The sequence below is a fragment of the Gekko japonicus genome, unplaced genomic scaffold, assembly GCF_001447785.1.
Source record: "Gekko japonicus isolate JY-2015 unplaced genomic scaffold, Gekko_japonicus_V1.1 scaffold150, whole genome shotgun sequence".
NCBI lineage: Eukaryota > Metazoa > Chordata > Lepidosauria > Squamata > Gekkonidae > Gekko > Gekko japonicus.
In genome coordinates, this window is record NW_015160839.1 from 696,887 (window position 1) to 716,456 (window position 19,570).

General features: G+C 52.5%; 1 protein-coding gene across 3 annotated transcripts in view; it reads left to right on the top strand.

Annotated features, from left to right (window-relative positions):
* The window catches only part of GRAMD2 (GRAM domain containing 2), an 80,214-nt gene that overhangs the window by 12,298 nt on the left and 48,346 nt on the right, over positions 1-19,570 (top strand). The window contains exon 1 of one of the 3 annotated variants that reach the window (XM_015418975.1): positions 8,466-8,498. The exons of the other annotated variants lie outside the window; for them this stretch is intronic. Coding sequence (XP_015274461.1) covers positions 8,473-8,498 — 26 coding nt within the window. The 5' untranslated portion in view covers positions 8,466-8,472. Of the gene's footprint in view, positions 1-8,465; positions 8,499-19,570 lie in introns of those variants that run through there. 3 annotated transcript variants of the gene reach the window in all.

The window sequence follows — 19,570 nt, forward strand, 5'->3', positions numbered from 1 at the left end:
TCTCGGCTGGCGTTGTGGAGAAAGCAGGGCACGGAGAGATGTGGGATGCACGCGGTGAGGACCTGGCTGATAGATATCTGTCAGTTTGCGTCAGAGGCAGCCGGCTCAGGCCTGAGATAATGTCCAGACGGAAGAGTGCAGGAGGCGAGTGGAATGGCAAATGCGCGGGCCCACATTTGTGTGCATGCTCCCGATGTCCCTGGCTCTGAGCCGAGAGTCGTGGGACTTAACGAGGCAAGCAGGCACATCCGCTGGTGGGCGTGTGAGAAGAGGTGGTCTTGGGGAATAGAGGCATGACGTCACAGGACAGCGTTCACGAGAAAGCGTTAGGTGAGAAGCATAAAAACATGCTGGGGGAAGGAATCTGCATGAGGCCCCGACAGAGGAGTGGCGTGCCAGTTGTGCCACTGTGGAGGAGGATAAGAGAAACAGGATCTGGAAAGTGGGACGAGACCAGGATTCAAAAGCAGCAAAGGCAAGGGACAGTGTGGGAAACCCACGCAGCTTCTTTGCTAAAAATGCCAGTGTGGGCAGCGAATGGGACCAAGCAGAGAAGTGAAGAAGAAGAAGAAGAGTTGGTTTTATATCCCGCTTTCCACTATCCAAAGGAGTCTCAGAGCGGCTTGCAATCTCCCTTCCCTTCCACTCCCCACAACAGACACCCTGTGAGGTGGGTGGGGCTGAGAGAGCTCTAAGAGAAGAAGAGAAGAAGAGATTGGATTTATACCCCGCCCTTCACTACCCAAAGGAGTCTCAGAGCGGCTTACAAACTCCTTTCCCTTCCCCTCCCCACAACAGACACCATGAGAGGGAGATGGAGCTGAGAGAGCTCTGAGAGAACTGCCCTTGAGAGAACAGCTCTGAAAGAACTTGTGACTGACCCATGGCCACACCAGCAGCTGCTTGTGGGGGAGTGGGGAATCAAACCCGGTTCTCTCAGATTAGAGTCCGTGCTCTTATCCACTACACCAAACTGGCTCTCTGTGCAATGTGAGCTGCTTTGGGTCTCCATTGGGGAGAGCGGGGGGGGGGAGGAAATAAATAAATCTTGCTATCCGATCATACCTTTCACTGGATGTGTTTTTAATGGCCTCGGATTTGGACTGTCGCTCAACCGGTTTTGGCCAGTTGCAGCTCCCCCAAACAGAACCAGCGACAGCGCCCGGAGAACACGGCCAGGGCCCTCGCAATCTTTCTATGGCCCCGGTGATGTTACTTGGGTAGAAAACTGGCATCAGATCGCTCCTGGCCTCTGGCTTCCTGCCTGGGCAGAGAGAATGAACCTTCTGTGTCTCGCAGACTCTACCTAGAAGCTATTAGAAGCGAACGCGGTCCTGTTTAACCTTTTCCAAAAAATACAAGGAACTTGGAAGGTATCCAACGAAATCAATAGGCTCTAGGTTTTAAGCAGCCGAAAAGAAGCAATTCATTATAACCCCCCCCCCTCCCCAGTGGTTTATCCTGTCAGACTGCTGGCGTAAAATATTGCGGCGGAGGAGAGCTGGAAAGGTTTTATGTTGATTCTTTTGCGCAAGACCCGTCGGTGGCGGCTGGCTGAAACAGCCGGGGAGGAGAGAGGAAGTGGCGTGATCCTTGGGGCTGCCACCGGACTGTGGGAGAAGCCAGGGGAAGGGGGGGGGGAGATGGAACATCCGTGTTCAGAGGCAAGATACCGCGGGCATGCCAGTTTCCAGAGGGCGAGGAGGCTTTGCTCTCTGCCTCGTTTTTAGGCCTTTCTAAACAGAAGCAGCCCTGCCCTGGATCGCCCAGGCTAGCCGGATCTCGTCAGATCGAAGAAGCTTAGCAGGGTCGGCCCTGGCAGGTATTTGGATGGGAGATCTCCAAGGAATACCAGGGCTGTTACGCAGAGGCAGGAAATGGCGAACCACCTCTGAACGTCTCTTGCCTTGAAAACCCCAAGGGGTCACCATAAGAGGAGGAGGAGATTGGATTGATACCCTGCCCTTCACTACCCGAAGGAGTCTCAGAGCAAGGTGTCTCAGAGCGGCTCACAAACTCTTTTCCCTTCCCCTCCCCACAGCAGACACCCTGTGAGGTAGGTGTGGCTGAGAGAGCTCTTGACAGAAACTGCTCTTTCAAGGACAGCTCTTGTCAGAACTATGGCTTGCCCAAGGTCATCCAGCAGCTGCAAGTGGAGGAGTGGGGAATCAAACCCGGTTCTCCCACATTTGAGTCCACACACTTAACCACTACACCAGGCTGGCTCTGTGCCTTGATAGTACTTTTCACCACCACCAACAGAAACAGAAGGCAGGACTAGATGGTGTAATCCAACAGAGCCACTTTTACCTTATCTACCTTGGATGGCAGAGTCTGGGTTACCATTAAAAAGTCACCAATTGTCAATTGTTTAGTTCATCATTATTCTTTTTGCCCCCGTGTTGCGGGGTGGGGGAACCGGATATGACTTTTCTCCTTCTGCCACCCAAACAGTTGTCTCTGAGGGGTGCAGTTTTTCTTGTGGGATACTGGGGAATGAAGGAAATGGCTCGCTCTCTGCTCCTCGAGTTGTCGCATGTTTCTTCTTAAGGCTCCCTTCTGGTCCATTTTGGCAGAGCTGTTCTCCCAGTAGCCGATCCGTTCCACAGTGCAGTCCTTTGTGGAGTTACTCCAGCCTAAACTGGTCTAAACCCCGTTTATCTAGTAAGTCTGATTGCGGAAGGCTTTCTTTGTTTTGAGCATATGTCACTGCCACACCCCAAGTCCGGCTGTTGGTTCTTCCTAGTCAGTAGGGATCATTTCCTGCAAAAGCGCACAGGAGCGGAGCTCCGGCAGTAAAGAACCCAAGGGGCGGGCACAGGCAACAAGCCCCACCCCCTGCTCCCAGCAGCCCTCAGTCAGAGCAAGAAGCAGCCCGTTATGCTGCAGAGCCACGAAGGAAATGGCTCGCTCTCTGCTCCTCGAGTTGCCGCATGTTTCTTCTGAAGGCTCCCTTCTGGTCCATTTTGGCAGAGCTGTTCTCCCAGTAGCCGATCCGTTCCACAGTGCAGTCCTTTGCGGAGTTACTCCAGCCTAAACCGGTCTAGACCCCGTTTATCTAGTAAGTCTGATTGCGGAAGGCTTTCTTTGTTTTGAGCATATGTCACTGCTACACCCTTAGTCAGGTTGTTGGTTCTTCCTAGTCAGTGCCGTCTCCTGGGGATGTCCAAACATCCCTAAATAAACACAAAACCAAACTGGGGCGGGGGGGAGGAGCCTGGCTTGTTTGGTTCATGGGGGCCAGGAAAACCAAAGGCAATACTGGTGAACGAATATATGGAATTCGTTTGTTCATTGCTGATTGCTGCCCCCTCCTTCCTCCTCCCCGACAAGTCCACTGGTCAGTAGCGGTGACCTACTAACAGACATGAGAATGGGCAGATTGAAAGAATCTCTGCCCCTCACTCATCGTCTGCTTTCCAGCACCTCAGTGCACCCTGGGTAATGTCCTTGGCATGCCTGTTACGTCAGGCACACCCTGGGGACTACATTTCCCAGGATGCTCCAGGGCACAGTGTTTGCCAAAACAGCATTCGGGGCTCTGGAAGACCTAGGTGTGGGAAAGAAGGGGGAGAGAATAAGAGTGCCAACCCAAAACTGTCATATTTTCTCCACAGGAACTGATCTCTGTAGTCTTGGAGATCAGCTGTAATTCCTGGAGAACTCCAGGCCTCACCTGGAGGCTGGCAACCCTAGCACATGGGAGGAAGCTGATGAGGGTTCGCTCCCATTGTTCCCAATGGGGACAAGAATGAACATGTGTAGTAATGAACAACTATGACACAAACAAATAAGATTTTTTAAACGGGAGTGGGGGGGAAATGCGTTTAATGCCTCTTCATTTGGTATCAAAAACTAGACAGGCTTTGGTGTAATTCCAATAGGAAAAATAGGGCTCACCAAAGAAAATTACTCTTCTATATCTTTAACACACTTAGTTGTATTATAACTTATGCTTATAACAAATACTATTTGTTATGCTTATAGCAAATTTCCTTTATTAACTAGCATTCATTCATTATATATGAAGTGCATTTCGTGAACATAAGCAAAGCCAGTAAATGATCATATGAGTATGATACAAAACAATACAAAATCTTCATGTAGTTATTCTTGATGTTGTTTTGGCCGAGCTCCTGGAATGTAAAGGAGCTGTAAAGCTTTGGGAAAACATTAGAGAGGGGTTGCGTTGATCCACATTATTGTCCTTCCTGCTTGGGCCACGGCAAGAGATTGGTGACAAATACCAGCTGAGAGATAGAGTTCAAAAAGACATAAGAACATAAGAACATAAGAGACGCCAATGTTGGATCAGGCCAAAGGCCCATCCAGTCCAACACTCTGTCACACAGTAGCCAGAAATACCAGGTGTCATTAGGAGGTCCAGCAGTGGGGCCAGGACATTAGAAGCCCTCCCACTGTTGACATACGAAACCGCCATTTAATCCTAGGAAAGCCTGTTCTCTGTATCTCTTACTCTCCATTTGGTAGGCAGGAGCACTCCCAAGGTAGGATTGCCACGTCCCCTTGTTGCTCTGGCTGGGGGATTTGGGGGGTGTTCTGGGAGTGAGCGGGGGGGGGCATTTGCACAACATCCCCAATGCGAGATGTCACCTGGGAGTGATGTCATTGCATTGGGGATGTCATGCGGGGACGCTCTGGCATTTGGGCGAAACTCTATGGGGTTTTTTGCCTTCAAACCTAGGGTTGCCAAGTGTCACTTACCTCTTCCGCGGGGGACTCCTGGGTGGCTCCCGGAGCGTGCGCCGTATGCACGTCACCAGGAAGTGACGTTATGACGCTGGGCACGCTGGGGGCGGGGGCACGACCATACAAGGGAAAACCATAGAGTTTTCTCTTGTATGGCCGTGGCCCCGCCCCCAGCATGCCCGGTGTGCCAGCGTCACTTCCTGGTGACGCGCACGTCGGGGAGGAGTTCCCCCCAGGGCCTGATCCGGCGCCGCCAGGGAACGGGCCTCTGGGGCGGGGGTTTCCCCGCCCCCCGGGGGGACTTGGGATCCCTATTCAAACCACAGAGTTTGCCTGAATTCCAGAGTGTCGCCACACAATGTCCCCAAAGTGTTGACGTCACTTCTGGGTTTAGGGGAGTGGTTTTCCTTGCTGGCCAGCTGATCCGTGGCTGGGAGAAGCCCTTGAAATTGGGGGATCCCCCGCCCAGACCTGGGGGCTGACAAGACTACTCCAAGTTCACCTGTCGAGGCCTTTCCTCGTACTGGCTAACTGATTGCCAAACTATATGTGGCATTTTCTTTGGGAACGTGCCTGGGTCAGAAGTATTACTGCTTAGCGTGAGTCGTGTTCCAGAGTTTTGCATTTCCCAGATTGGGGGGGGGGTTAAGTTGTATCCAGACCGCAGGGATCTTCTCCTGACCTGAAGTAGACCTGGGAACCTGCTGCTTTTCCCATCTGGGAACCACATTCCGCATCAGTGTGCATGTTAACATCCGTCAAGTCGCTTCTAATTCACGGTGACCCTCTGAATTAATGTCCTCCAAAACATCCTATCCTTAACAGCCTTGCTCAGGACTTGTAGATGGAGGAACTTGGCCTCCTTGACGGAGTCCATCCAGGGCCAGCCCCAGCTTATTTTGCACCCTAGGCGAGGATCCCTTCTGGTGCCACCCCCCCCGGTGCACCCAACAATTTTCAAAAATAAATGCATTTTAGAAAGAATGAAAAACACAAATAATCAAGAATCTCCCGGAGTACGGGGCCGGGTGCAGTTTGGTGCCCCTAAGGCGATAGCCTTAGTTTGGTGCCCTCTAGGCGATAGCCTAGTTTGCCTGCTGAGTGAGCCGGCCCTGAGTCCATCCACCTCATGTTGGGTTCTTTCCCTTTTCCTGCTGCCTTGAACTTTTCCCAGCATTATTGTCTTTTCCAGTGAGTCTTGTCTTCTCACAATGGGAGTGGCCAAAGTACGATCGCTTCAGTGTAGTCATTTTCGCTTCTAGGCGGAGTTCAGGCTTGATTTGATCCCGCCAATTTGTCTCTGGCAGTCCACGGTATCCGTCAGACTCTCCTCCAGCACCACTCTCCAAAGGAATCAGCTTTCTTCCCATCCGCTTTCTTCGCGCAGAGAATTTTTGTAATCTTTGCCCCCGGAATGTGGCACTCTTCCGTATCCAGATCAGCATGAGCAAAGTTGTTGTGTGGCTGGCTACGAAGGTGGCGCTTGTTTGGACTGCTGCTTGCTGAAGCAGCAACCACAAACACAATCTGGACTTGGCATTTTTGGGAGGGGCGGGGGGGTGTTCAGCAGATGGAGCTGCGGCAGAACTTGGGCACGGGCTGAGGATGCGCAGACTCCGACAACAGGTGGTGTTGACTTTCCGAATGGTGTGACTACAAATCCGGAGCAATCTGCTCCCCTGGATTGTCCCCCCTCCCCACGCTTTTGTGGGCTATTCAGAGCTGAGCGGATGAGCATCTCTGCCTTAGAACGATCAGAACGCTGGGAGGTCCTTGAGTGGATTTTCCTGAGCCCTTTGTACGCCTAATTCCACATGCACGCAGGGCCAGCTCCAGCTTATTTTGCACCCTAGGCAAGGATCCCTTCTGCCCCCCCCCCGGTGCGCCCACCAATTTTCAAAAATAAATGCATTTTAGGAAGAATGAAAAACACAAATAATCAAGAAACTCCCAGAGTACGGGGCCGGGTGCAGTTTGGTGCCCCTAAGGGCCGTCCCACTCTAGGCGATCGCCTAGTGAGTGAGCCGGCCCTGTACGCACGGGGCCCTGATTCAGACAGGGTGCATGCAAGCCTCACTGAAACCCGGCTCCTGGTGCTTTTACATCCCTTTAAAGAAGCAGTGGCTTAGAGGTTAAGGTGCTGAACTGCAGACCAGAAGGCCTGTAGCTTGGCAGTTCGAGACCCTAGTGCTGCGTGATGGCGTGAGCTCCCGTCTCTGGTCCCAGCTCCTGCCAACCTAGCAATCCGAGAGCAAGAAATTGCAAGTAAATAAATAGGTATTGCTTCAGTGGGAAGGTAACAGCATTCTGTGTGCCTCGGCGTGGCCACATGACCACAGAAACATCTTCGGACAGCGCTGGTTCTTCGGCTTGGAAATGGAGATGAGCACCACCCCCTAGAGTCGGATTCGACTGTCTTTTGAGCAAGGGAAACCTTTACCTTTAATGGAACAGGACAGGTACCTGGCTCTTTCCCCTCCCTTTTGAAAGCGCCGGCACTGGAGTAGGAGGGCATTGTGATTAACGAGACTATGCAGGGACTGAAGGGATCACATGACCACATGAGGCTGGCTCCTCTATAGGGGGTGGTGCTCCTACTGTCTCCGCCCAGCGGCCCATCAAGGTCAATCTTTGTCAACTCGGACTGGCAGCGGCTCTCCGGGGTCTCAGGCAGAGGTCTTTCCCATCACCTCACCTACTGCCTGATTCTTTTAATTGGAGATGCCGGGGATTGAACCTGGGACCTCCTGCATGCCAAGCAGAGGCGCTTCCCCTGAGCCGCAGCCCCTCCCTAAACAGACATGAAGCTGCCTTATGCTGAATCAGACCTTTTTGGTGCATGAAGGTCAGTCTTGTCTACTCAGACTGGCAGCGGCTATCCAGGGTCTCAGGCAGGGGTCTTTCCCATCCCCTCTGCTACCTTGTCCTTTTAGCAAGAGATGCCGGGGATTGAACCTGGGACCTTCTGCAAGGCAAAGCAGAGGCTCTTCCCCAGAAGAAGAAGAAGAGATTGGATTTATACCCCGCTCTTCAATCGGAGTCTCAGAATGGCTTACAAACTCCTTTCCCTCCCCCTCCCCAAAAACAGACACCCTGCGAGCCTCTCCCCACCTGCCCTCCCGGTGTGGTCCTGATCCAAATCGGGGACCTGCGCTGCTGTAATTTGTCTTTAAAAAACCGGCAGAGGCCCCTGATTTCCGTCCCTACTGCACACCCTTTATCATGGTCATGGATCTGTGCTCACTGCGTGCTGAGGGCGGCTTCTGTGGCTAAGGAGTGATGGTTATCAAGTCCATCGCAAGTTAGGGTGAGCGTTCAAAGCGTCGCCAGTCCAGCACTGCATTAGGATGTTCTGGCGCTGGCATTAACCTGGGATCAGCCGTCCCCGTAGTCATTCATTGGCTCCCTTGATCCTTTCTGCCTCTTCCACACCAAGAGGAGAAATCACTCTTCCTCGCAGAGCTTCTGGTTCTCTAGCTGACCGTAGAGGGACCCTGCACTTTTCTTCTCTCCAAGGGGAGAGGAACTCTGGAAGTGCATGCCGTTGCACCCTGCCTCCTGTAAGTCAGCAGAGAATTCCTCTGCTTGGCCGAGAGCCGCTTAAGGAGATCACCTCAGGGGCTGTTGGTGCGAATGCTGCTGACCTGCTAGGAATGCTCTGTTTTAATAGAACCAGCTTGCCGCTTCGAGGGCTTTCTTTTTGTGTAACCAATTTGGCTCACCAGCTGAAGCTTGGTTGAATCGGACGAGCGGGGGACGGCCATGGAGCAGGTCCCGGCATGGGGCAGGTAAGTCGCACTGCCGGGAAAGCTCCCAGGCGGGGTATTTTTCCCTGTCTTCCGCATTTCAGTGCTGTGTGTCACAGAGAGAAGGGGAATGAGTTGGGCATCAGGAATGACTGTGTTTCAAAGGTGCTGAAGTTTTCTGATTGGCTGGAGACGGTAATGATACGATGTAACTTCTGGACGGTTACGGGGGGGGGGGGGAAGGAGGGCCGAATTTCGTGTTACTTCAAAAAAATTGCCAAAATGTGTTTAAGCTATTGTGAGAGTGGGTGTTCTGTGTATTTTTGGTCTGGTTAACGCTCCCTGGATTGATCTCTACAAACATTTACACTCCTTTCTCCAGTTTCTCTTTCTCTCCCCCCCCCCAGCAAAAACCAAGGCAGTTGCACTGTTAACTCCTAGTGGATCGTGTAATGTTCAGCCAACTTCTCACTGAATGGATTTAAATCTACAGAAACCTGCATATGAATAAAATGCTACTTCTGCGGTCGAAACCGCACTTGCAGAGTGAAGTGCGTAAAGTGCGGTGGGCACCCTCTTGAACGAGGCATTCCTTCATGCGTGTGAAAGGGAGGGGTGCCTGCCTGCTGCCCCGGGGTTTTGTAAATTCTTGCATTACGACTATCTTCTTTAAAGACCTGCTCTACAATTAATTAGGGGTGTGTGCGCGTGTGCATGCATATTTTTTTTTAAAGGTAGCTAAAATCCACATTCCCTGACCTGGATAGCCCAGACCAGCCCAGTCTTGTCAGATCTAAGAAAATAAGCCAGTTCGGCCCTGGTCAGTATTTGGATGGGAGGCAACCAAGGAAGGCAGGGGTTGTTATGCAAAGGAAGGCAATGGCAAGAGGAAGGAGCAGTGATGCTCTGTATGCTTGATGCTTGGGGGGGGGGCAACAGGGGGGGGGCTTCTGGATTTCTAGCCCCGCTGGTGGACCTCCTGATGGCCCCTGGGTTTTGGCCAGTGTGTGACACAGAGTGTCGGACTGGATGGGCTGTTGGCCTGATCCAACATGGCTTCTCTTATGTTCTCCTGTCTGGGGCAGTGATGCTCTGAATTCTTGGTGCTGGGGGGGGCAACAGTGGGAGGGCTTCTGGAGTTCTGGCCCTGCTGGTGGACCTCCTGATGGCCCCTGGGTTTTGGCCAGTGTGTGACACAGAGTGTCGGACTGGATGGGCTGTTGGCCTGATCCAACATGGCTTCTCTTATGTTCTCCTGTCTGGGGCAGTGATGCTCTGAATTCTTGGTGCTGGGGGGGGCAACAGTGGGAGGGCTTCTGGAGTTCTGGCCCTGCTGGTGGACCTCCTGATGGCCCCTGGGTTTTGGCCAGTGTGTGACACAGAGTGTTGGACTGGATTGTCCACTGGCCTGATCCAACACGGCTTCTTCCCTTATGGTCTTTGGTCAGCCACCTTGAAATCCCCACAGGGTTGCCACCCATCAGCTGTGACTTGACCCCCAAGAAACAACAAAAGCCACAGGCTGTCTAGAGTACTGTGCTATCAGACCTGCTGCACCAACGATTTGCAGCTGGGCTTTCCAGTGTGGGCAGGCCGACTCGGTTGCTTGTGATCGCTATAACGTGACCTCCGACAGTGTGTGAATGCAACCCTCGTGGAAAGTAGCAGTGTAAAACTGACCGGTGCAGACCAGCTGCTAGCTCTTGCATGCATTGTGGGACAGTGAGGCTTATTCTGCCTCTGAACCTCTCCCCCCCCCCCCGATTGGGGGGGGGGGCAGAGGTCTGATCCTGCCCTTCCCTGACTGATCTATATTGGTTCCCATGAGGAAACCCACTCTTTTAGCTGTGGAATCCAACCTTTGCCCAGATGGGCAATCCTTCCCTTTATCCTCTCTTCAGAAATCCAGGCTTAAAATGCGTCCAAGTAAATCTCTGCTTTGCCTGATGCAAGCAGCAAATCCACTTAAGGCCTTGCATCCGTCCCCCACCCCCAAACTGCTTGCTGTGGCAAAGAAAAGGGGGGGGGGTTGCTTTGTCACAGGGAACAACCAAAACAGTCCAGCACTGGACAGTTGGTACTTTGGCATTCTCAGAGGCACAAAGGTGGCAAGGCACAGAGCTGCTGAAACCCAAGCTCCAAATCTCTGTCCCCCCTCAGAATATTTTTGCCTTTTAGGTGGACATTTGGACCTTGTATTCTCAGAGGGACCCATAACTGTGGATCTGGGAACACAAGCCTGTCACCGAAAGAAGAAAACGTTCCAGAGACCCTTTCTCTCAGGCATGCAGGGCTGCCGTTTGCAACCTCTGACCTGGCCAGGCCTCGCCAGATCCAAGATGGTGGCACTGATTCCTAGCAGATGAGTTAAAGCAGGGGTCCCCAACATGGTGCCTGCTGATAGTTTGGTGTGGTGGCTAGGAGCGCGGACTCTAATCTGGGAGAACCGGGTTTGATTCCCCACTCCTCCACTTGCAGCTGCTGATGTGACCTTGGGTCAGTCACAAGTTCACTCAGAGCTATTCTCTCGAGGGCAGTTCTCAAGAGATCTCTCTCAGCCCCCCCCACCTCACAGGATGTCTGTGGTGGGGAGGGGAAGGGAAAGGAGATTGTCAGACACTCTGAGACTCCTTCGGGTAGGGAAGGGCAGAGTATAAATCCAATCTCTTCTCCTCCTCCTCCTCTCTCAGAGCTGTTCTCTCCAGAGCAGTCCTCGAAAGAGCTCTCTCAGTCCCACCTACCTCACAGGATGTCTGTGGTGGGGAGGGGAAGGGAAAGGAGATTGTCAGACACTCTGAGACTCCTTCGGGTAGGGAAGGGCAGAGTATAAATCCAATCTCCTCCTCCTCCTCCTCTCGCCAAGTGTTTTTAGGAAGTGGGTAGGGCCAGGTGGGGCTCTTGCCCAGCACAGCTTCTGATTGACTATTGGAGAGTCGATGGGCTGTGCAGATTTTTAAAAATGTGGCAGCCACTGTGTTGCTGTGCCCACCATGTGGTGTCAGAGTTCCCAATGTGCCCGCAGGGTCCAAAAGGGTTGGGGACCCTTGAGTTAAAGCGTCAGGGCCTCAGCAGCTGCCTGACCCTGAGAACCTCTGCTGCTTGCCTGGTTTGCCTGAAGCCGTTTTTATGGCATATTTGCCCTTTTCTTCTGCTATTCCTCTGGAATGTCTCATCTTACTTGACTCTCCGGAGTCTTGTGACAGAGAGAGAGAGAGAGAGAGAGAGAGAGAGAGAGAGAGAGAGAGAGAGAGAGAGAGAGCGAAACAGCACAGCGAGCGCAACTGGCAAACGTAACCCAGCAAGCTTCGTGGCAGAGCTCGCGTTTGAGCCTGTCCCACTGCAGGGCCCTGCCTTGCTACAGCTCTGCCCACTTTCTGAAAAGCTTGCCTGAAGTCCTGGTGGGTGCCACGTTGGGGAACCCTGGACTAGAACTTAGCACTTCTCCATTTAAGCCGCTGGTTTTGTCAGTTTTCTTGACAACCTTTTTGCTTCACGTTTTAAGCGGCCTCCGGAGATTTTGGTGGAGAGTGTGAACTAAGGCGATTTGGAAAGGAATAAACAATAAGCACTTTGTAAGCTACGAGGCCCGAAGGCCGTGAAATGCAAAAGGCGCAGCCCGTGACATTAAACTAGCAAAGGGCAGGTTGCCGGAAGCACCCTTCCGAAGCAGCAGAGCCCTTCTCAAGCTAGGTGTCTGTGGCAAAAAAAAAAAAGCAACGATAAAATCAGTTTACTTGTCTAGGCTGTTGTTCACTGAGAAAAGGGGAGGGTTTTTGTGTGTGTCTGGTCATCGTCGTCCCTTAAGAAACAAAGCGGCAGGAAGGAACCAACCGTACTCGCACTTAACGGGATTGCAGGCTAAGGGGGCGGCGATGCCCTCCCGTCGCGTGGCGCCAGCTGTCAACAATGTCCATTCCCTGGAAACGCATTCCTCAGCTGACGCGGGAGCACCAAACATCACTTCCAAAAATAAATGCAAAGATTAATCCTCAAACCAGGAAACTGGTGTGAAAAAGGTTGACCCCACCCCCCGCAAAACCAATTATCTCTCTCCCTTCCCCGAAGAGCCCTTTGTGACTTTCTTTATTGACACGCCCTTCCCAGAATTCTCCCAGAGGGTTACGAAATAGCCACCATTCGCACTGTCCTGACCGCGACCCTGTAGCTGAGTTCCACTGAGGAGGGAGGGTCTTGTCCAAGGCCACCCCTAGTGGCTGTCCACGCTGGAGCTTTGCTGTGGCTCTGCCAGGGAGACTCTGGGGGTGACCTTGAGACGGTCACTCTCCGCCTGACCTGCCTCGCAGGGTGGTTGTGAGGGTAACATTGAGGAGGGAAGAACCGTGTATTCCACTCTCAACTCCGTAGAAGAAGGGCATGATGCAAATGTGTGGGATAGAGGCGATTTATTTTCCACAGGTGTCAGTTCTGTGGGAAACTAGAAACTTTAAAAAATTTGCTTAATGGGGACTCAAAGCAGCTGACATCATTCTCCTTCCCTCCATTTTATCCCACCCTGTGAGGGAGATTAGGCTGAGAGACAGCAACTGGTTAGGGATGCCAAACTCCAGGCGGGACCTGGCGACCCCCCAGAATCACAGCTCCTCTCCAGACTGCAGAGATCAGTTCCCGTCATGGGTCCTGGCTCAGCCAAGGCTGACTATTCCTCAAATGAGGAAGAGGCATGGAGCAACCCACCCTCCTCCGGAGTCAGCCCCAAAGAGGAGCCTTTGCCAGCACCTGAGGGAGAAGAGGCCCCAGCATCTGTGCAGGAGGGAGAGCAAGGCAAGGAGACTGAGGTGCAGTCGGAGGAAGAGGTTGCTCCAGAGCCTGGCCCAGCACCCCCAGTTGGAGACACCTCGAGGCCAGAATCCCCACCTAGCTCACCTGAATGTCCCAGACGCGGGGCACACCAGCATCTGGAGGTGCAGGAGAGACGGAGGAGTGCCAGACTTCAGCTGTTGCAAAGGCAACATGAGGGGCCGTGAGTCTTTACAGGTCGCCTCCCAGGGAAGGGAAGATCCGGTTATAAGCGGCCACGCTCACCTGCCTCGGTGCGGACGCAACCGTGCGATCTCGGACTTTGTCCCAGCTGCTGGCCTCCGCTCATCGCTCCTGAGAGCTCTGATTGGTCTCCCGGCATTCCAACCTCTGGCACTGTTTCTCGGCTTGGTTTGGGCTTTGCATCTTGCTTAAGTGTAGTGTATTTGTGGGCGACCAGCCAGAGCCAGCACAGTTCCCCGGGGGAAAGTGGATGCTTTGGAGGGTGGACTGTGGTATTGTGCCTCACTGAGGTCCCTGCCCTCCCCAGGCTCCATCCCCAAACCTCCAGGAGATTCCCGACCTGGATCTGGCAACCCAACCCACCGTTCCCCGCTGGTGACTAGGGAGGACCTGATGACCCTAGACTGGCCCAGGGTCACCTAGCGAACGTCTGTGGCATGAGCGGAGATTCGAACCTGTGTCTTTCAGATCCTAGTCTGACACTCTAAACCACGCTGGCTCTCCACGAATAGCCACTGAGAGGAGGAATGTGTCCCACGTATTCCGACTGGAACACACATTTGAGCCGCCTTCACTGTCGCTTATACGGGAGATCATTTGGAATGGATCTGCAGGGTTTTGCGGCTCATGCCTTTTGTGTCAGAGCACCCCGGGGTCTTGGCCCTCTCCTCTCCACCTGTCCAGCACAGAGAAGGCCACTTGGCCCGGGAGCAGCCTGTCAGGATGGGCCCTCCCAAAATAGCCGAGGGGTCTTGCCTCCCCAGCTGCCTCAGAACGTGACACCCGGTGGAGGGGAATCTGAACCCGTTCCTTTTCTCCCTCCCTGCCACGTCTATCTTTGGAAAGTGCTCTTCTTTGATTTGGGTTCATGGGTGGAAAGGAACGAGTGAATGTTTGGTCAGGGTGCTCTTTGCCAACCTCGCTGTTCCCGGGATAATCCGAACCAGGGCCATGGGGTGGGCCTAAAAGTAGCCACAAAGCTGATCCAGAAATAGCTTCGAGAGAGCAGCTTAGGGCTTGAGATGTAACGGAATGTGACCTTTCTCTCTCTGGTTCCCTCTGTCTCAAAACCCCGTTGCGACTGCAAGCTCATCGGGTCCAGATCGGGTCCTCTGCAAGTCAGTATCCTTCCCTTGGCCTTGAATAGGGTCACCGTTGTTCCGACAATAGTTGGCTGTAAACTAGAGGGTATATTGTCCTGCTAAACAAAGTACGGGCAATGTGCCAGCCCGAGGGCTGGAGCCCATTCAGTGTGCTTGGTGTTCACAGCGGTTGTATGCTGGTACCTCAGTCCTGGCTTTATCGCACACATGCTGGAAGGAAGTCCGGCAGTCAGAGTGATGGGCTCCTGCAGTCATTGCGAGTGGCTCAGAAAAGCACAAAGCAGTTGGGACAGATAAGGTGTTGTTGTTGTTGTTGTTGTTGTTCAGTCGCACAGTCGAGTCCGACTCTTCGTGGACCCGTGGACCACATCACGCCAGGCCCTCCTGTCCTCCGGAGTTTGCTCAACTTTATGTTTGTTGCCTCGATAACACTATCTAACCATCTCATCCTTTGCCATCCTCTTCTTCTTTGACCTTCCATCTTTCCCAGCATCAGGGTCTTCTCCAGTGAGTGCTCCCTTCTCCTTGGGTGGCCAAAGTATTTGAGCTTCAGCTTCAGTATCTGGCCTTCTGGGAACAGTCAGGGTTGATTTCTTTTAGGATTGACTGATCTGATTAGTCGCACAGTCGAGTCCAAATCTCCGCGACCCCATGGACCAGATCACGCCAGGCCTTCCTGTCTTCCGCCGTCCTCTGAAGTTTGCTCAACTTCACGTTCGTTGCACCGATGACACTGTCTAACCATCTCATCCTTTGCCGTCCCCGTCTTCTTTGACCTTCAATCTTTCCCAGTATCAGGGTCTTCTCCAGTGAGTGCTCCCTTCTCATTTGGTGGCCAAAGTATTTGAGCTTCAGTTTCATTATCTGGCCTTCCAGGGAACAGTCAGGGTTGATTTCTTTTAGGATTGACTGATTTGTTCTTCTTGCAATCCAAGGGACTCTCAAGAGTCTTCTCCAGCACCATAGTTCAAAAGAATCTATTCTTCGGCGCTCGGCCTTCCTTATAGTCCAACTCTCGCAGCCATACATGACTACTGGGAATACCATTGCTTTGACCATGCGGACTTTTGTTGGCAGGGTGATGTCTCTACTTTTTATCATGCTGTTTAGGTTCGCCATCGCTTTCCTCCCAAGGAGCAGGCGTCTTTTAATTTCATGGCTGCAGTCACAGTCTGCGGTGATCTGGGATCCCAGGAACGTGAAGTCTGTCACTACTTCCACGGCTTCCCCTTCTATTTGCCAAGGAGTGATGGGGCCGGATGCCATGATCTTATTTTTTTTGATGTTGAGCTTCAAGCCCACTTTTGCGCTCTCCTCTTTTACCCTGAGCAAGAGGCTCTTAAGGTCCTCTTCACTTTCTGCCATTAGAGTGGTATCATCTGCATATCTGGGGTTGTTGATCTTTTTCCAGCAATCTTAATTCCCGCTTGTGATTCATCCAGGCCAGCATTTCACATGATGTACTCTGCATATATATTAAATAAGCAAGGTGACAATATACATCCTTGTCGTACTCCTTTTCCTATGCTAAACCAATCAGTTGTTTCATATCCGGTTCTAACTGTCGCTTCTTGATCCTTACACAGGTTTCTCAAGAGACATGTGAGGTGGTCTGGTACTCCCATCTCTTTAAGGACCTGCCATAGTTTGTTGTGATCCACACAGTCAAAAGCTTTAGCATAGTCAATGAAGCAGAAGTAGATGTTTTTCTGGTACTCTCTTGTTTTCTCCATAATTCAGCGAATGTTGGCAATTTGATCTCTCGTTCCTCTACCTCTTCGAAACCCAGCTTGTACTTCTGGTAGTTCTCTATCCACGTACTGTTGAAGCCTAGCTTGTAGGATCTTGAGCATGACCTTGCTAGCGTGTGATATGAGTTCAATTGTGCGATAGTTTGAACATTCCTTGGCATTGCCCTTCTTTTCTGTGACCACAATAAAAAAATAACAGATCTTATTTATTAATTAATGCATATTATTACTTTAAAACATCCCTGCTTTTCACCCAGGGAGCTCAGGGCCATGTTTTAGCCTCTCTACGATCTGCTGGGGTGGACTAGGCTAAGAAATGGGTGGCTTGGGAATGCCGTCTGATCTAACACGGCTTCTCTTATGTTGTTATGGGATTCGTAGGCAAAAGATCATTGCTCAGCGGTAGAGCCCCTGGTTGCTTCGCAGGTCTTCTCGGGTTCACCTTCTGAGAGGGTTCAGAAATCTGTGCCAGAAGCCCTGTGGAATGGCTGCCCGTTCGAGCAGTCAGTTCTGGGCTAAGCAGACCAAAGGCTAAGCAAGATCTACTTTGCATCTTCCTCTGTCCTTTCTGCATACCCTCAGTCCATTTTCATCCCATCTTTCCTCTCAGGGGCTCAGGATGGTGTATGTGGCTCTGCCTTCCTCCATCCTATCCTCCCAACAACCCTGTGAGGTAGGCTAGGCTGAGAGAGAACGATGAGCCCAAAGTCTACGACTTTACACACAGTGATTAAAATGTGGAATTTGCTGCCAGAGGATGCAGTGATGGCCACATAATAAACAGCTTCCAAAGGGGATTAGGTAGATTCATGGAGGACAAGTCTATCAGTGGCCATTAGCCATGGTGACTGAGGGGAACCTCCGGGTTCAGAGGCACTAAACTTCTGATTCCCAGAGCCAGGAGGCAACATCAGGGGAAGGCCTCTATGACCTGTTGTTGGTCCTCCAGAGGAACTGGCTGGCCACTGTGTGAGACAGGATGTTGGACTAGAGGGACCACAGGTCTGAGCCTGTAGGGCTCTTCGTATGTTCTTATGAAGACTTCGGCCTCTCTGCCCTGTTGCTGGCCCTCCAGAGGAACTGGTTGTCTGCTGTGTGAGACAGGATGCTGAACTAGATGGACCACTGGTCTGATCCAGCAGGGCTCTTCTTGTGTTCTTATCCTCTACTTTTAGAGACAGTCAACCTCTGAATCTTGGGGCCAGGAGGCAATGTCAGCGAAATGCCTTGGCCTCTATTACCTGCTGTTGGCCATCTAGAGGAACTGGCTGGCCACTGTGTGACACAGGGTGCTGGACTAGATGGATTATTGTTCTGATCCAGCAGTGCTCATCTTCTTATGTCACCTAGCAAGCTTCTGAGTCAGAGCAGGGATTCGAACCCATTTCTCTCGAGTCCTTGCCTGACCACCACAGCATGCCAGCTCTCCAGAATGGACATCTGAACTTGGGCTTTAATGACTACACTGAGCTGCCTCTATTTATTTGAGTTATCTCTCTATATTATAAAGCTAATTTGGGGTGACCACGCTCGATGCGCTCCCTCAGTCATAGGCTGAGGCGGCCGCCACTCATGCCAGGGATGCTGGCCACTGGTCACGGTCTCTGCCCCTGCCCACAGATGCGGCGCCAGGGCGAAAGTGCCCTGCACTTCAAAGACACCATGGCGGAGTCTCGCCCTGCCACCCAAACAGCTGCCGTGTCAGTCCTCTCCTGAGTGCCCATAGCCAGCCGGGCTGCGCATTGCCCGATGATGGATGGGTCGTGTGCGCCACCGGGGGGCCATGGCCCGAGTCTGCCACTGCCACCCTCGTCTGAACATGCGTTGCTGCCCGGCCTCCATGCGATCTGACGACGGGCGGCCCAGCTCGGCTGCTCCAGCATGTAAGAGGGCAGAGGCTCACCCCAATCCTGCAGCCGCCTCCCTCATCGAGACTGGCTACAGGCTCCCGGCTGCGCAGCCCACTCCAGTGTGCGGGGGCTGCCTCCGCCGCCGGCACCAGCTAAATGTAGCTGGCTGGCCTCTCACTGGGTCACCCAGCCACTCCCTCCCCCCCCCCCGACTCGGGGGTCGCGCAGGGGGAAAGATTGGGAGACTGAGGGCACCTCTGTTGTGCCATGCTAGGGCTCGTTGTCTTCCTCCACAATGGGCTTTGCTCCTAGTTTACAATATTTCTATGCTGCCTTTCCACCCAAATAGGGTCTCCAAAAGTGACAAGCATCAAAACACTAAAATGTTCCGGACATTTTATCTCTATCTTAAGGATGGCCTCCTTTCCCCTGTTAGAATTCCAGATATCAACTGGGGGCCTTAATAGCACCCTGCCAGATTCAGAGAGCAAAGATGTGCAGAGAAGCGCTCCAGACGCCCCTCCTTTATACTGTAGGGCTCCCCTCCTCCCCCTGGACATCCTTCACTGCCTGAATAGCCTGTTGGAAGGGACTAACTAGGTGAGGTGCAATCCCTGGAGGTTTTAACAATCTATTTTTATTATTGCTGGTTTAGCACCTAAGATCTGTTTCCGCGTCAGCTGATTCACATCCATTTGTACCTGAAAACACTGCAAATAGCTTTGGCAGCTGTTTTTCCCCCCCCCCCCCCAATTCCTCTGCATTTCACTTCCTGGTTCTCAGGGTGTGAAAGTTCGTACCTTCTGCCTCTAAGGACTTGTGACACCTGATCTTGTTCAAACGTCTCCGGAGTCCCTAATTCTCTTCCTCCTCCAGGGTTTGGCCAGTCTTTTTCTCTCTTCAGCAGTCCCCACCTTTTGTTGTTTGTGTTTGTTTATATTCTAGCCCGGCTTTTCAGGCCCCAGAATTGGCTCCAGAACGGCTCCCGAGTGCCAACCCAAATGGCAATTAGAATCCAGTACGAGATGTTCTTTGGGGAAGGGATTCTCGGCTGGAGCTGGGTTTGGGCGGGGGGGGGGGCCTTGGCTGCGTCCTGATCTTCCTCGGATGGATTTGCTGGTGACGGGAAGATTGGGGGGGGGGGGGCTCTCAGCGAGTAGGATGCAGGCGAGAAGGAGAGATGCCTAGCTGCTACTTGCCTTGTGGGTTGTTGGCTGCGGGAAGCTGGTCTTCCCCCTGCCCTGTCTTTCTTTCCTTCTTTCTTACAGAAGGGAGAACCATCCTGTTGGAACCTCAGCTATTTTGCAATCCTGCAGAGAGAGAGAGAGAGACAGAGAGAGACAGAGAGAGACAGAGAGAGACAGAGAGAGAGAGAGAGAGAGAGAGAGAGAGAGAGAGAGAGAGAGAGA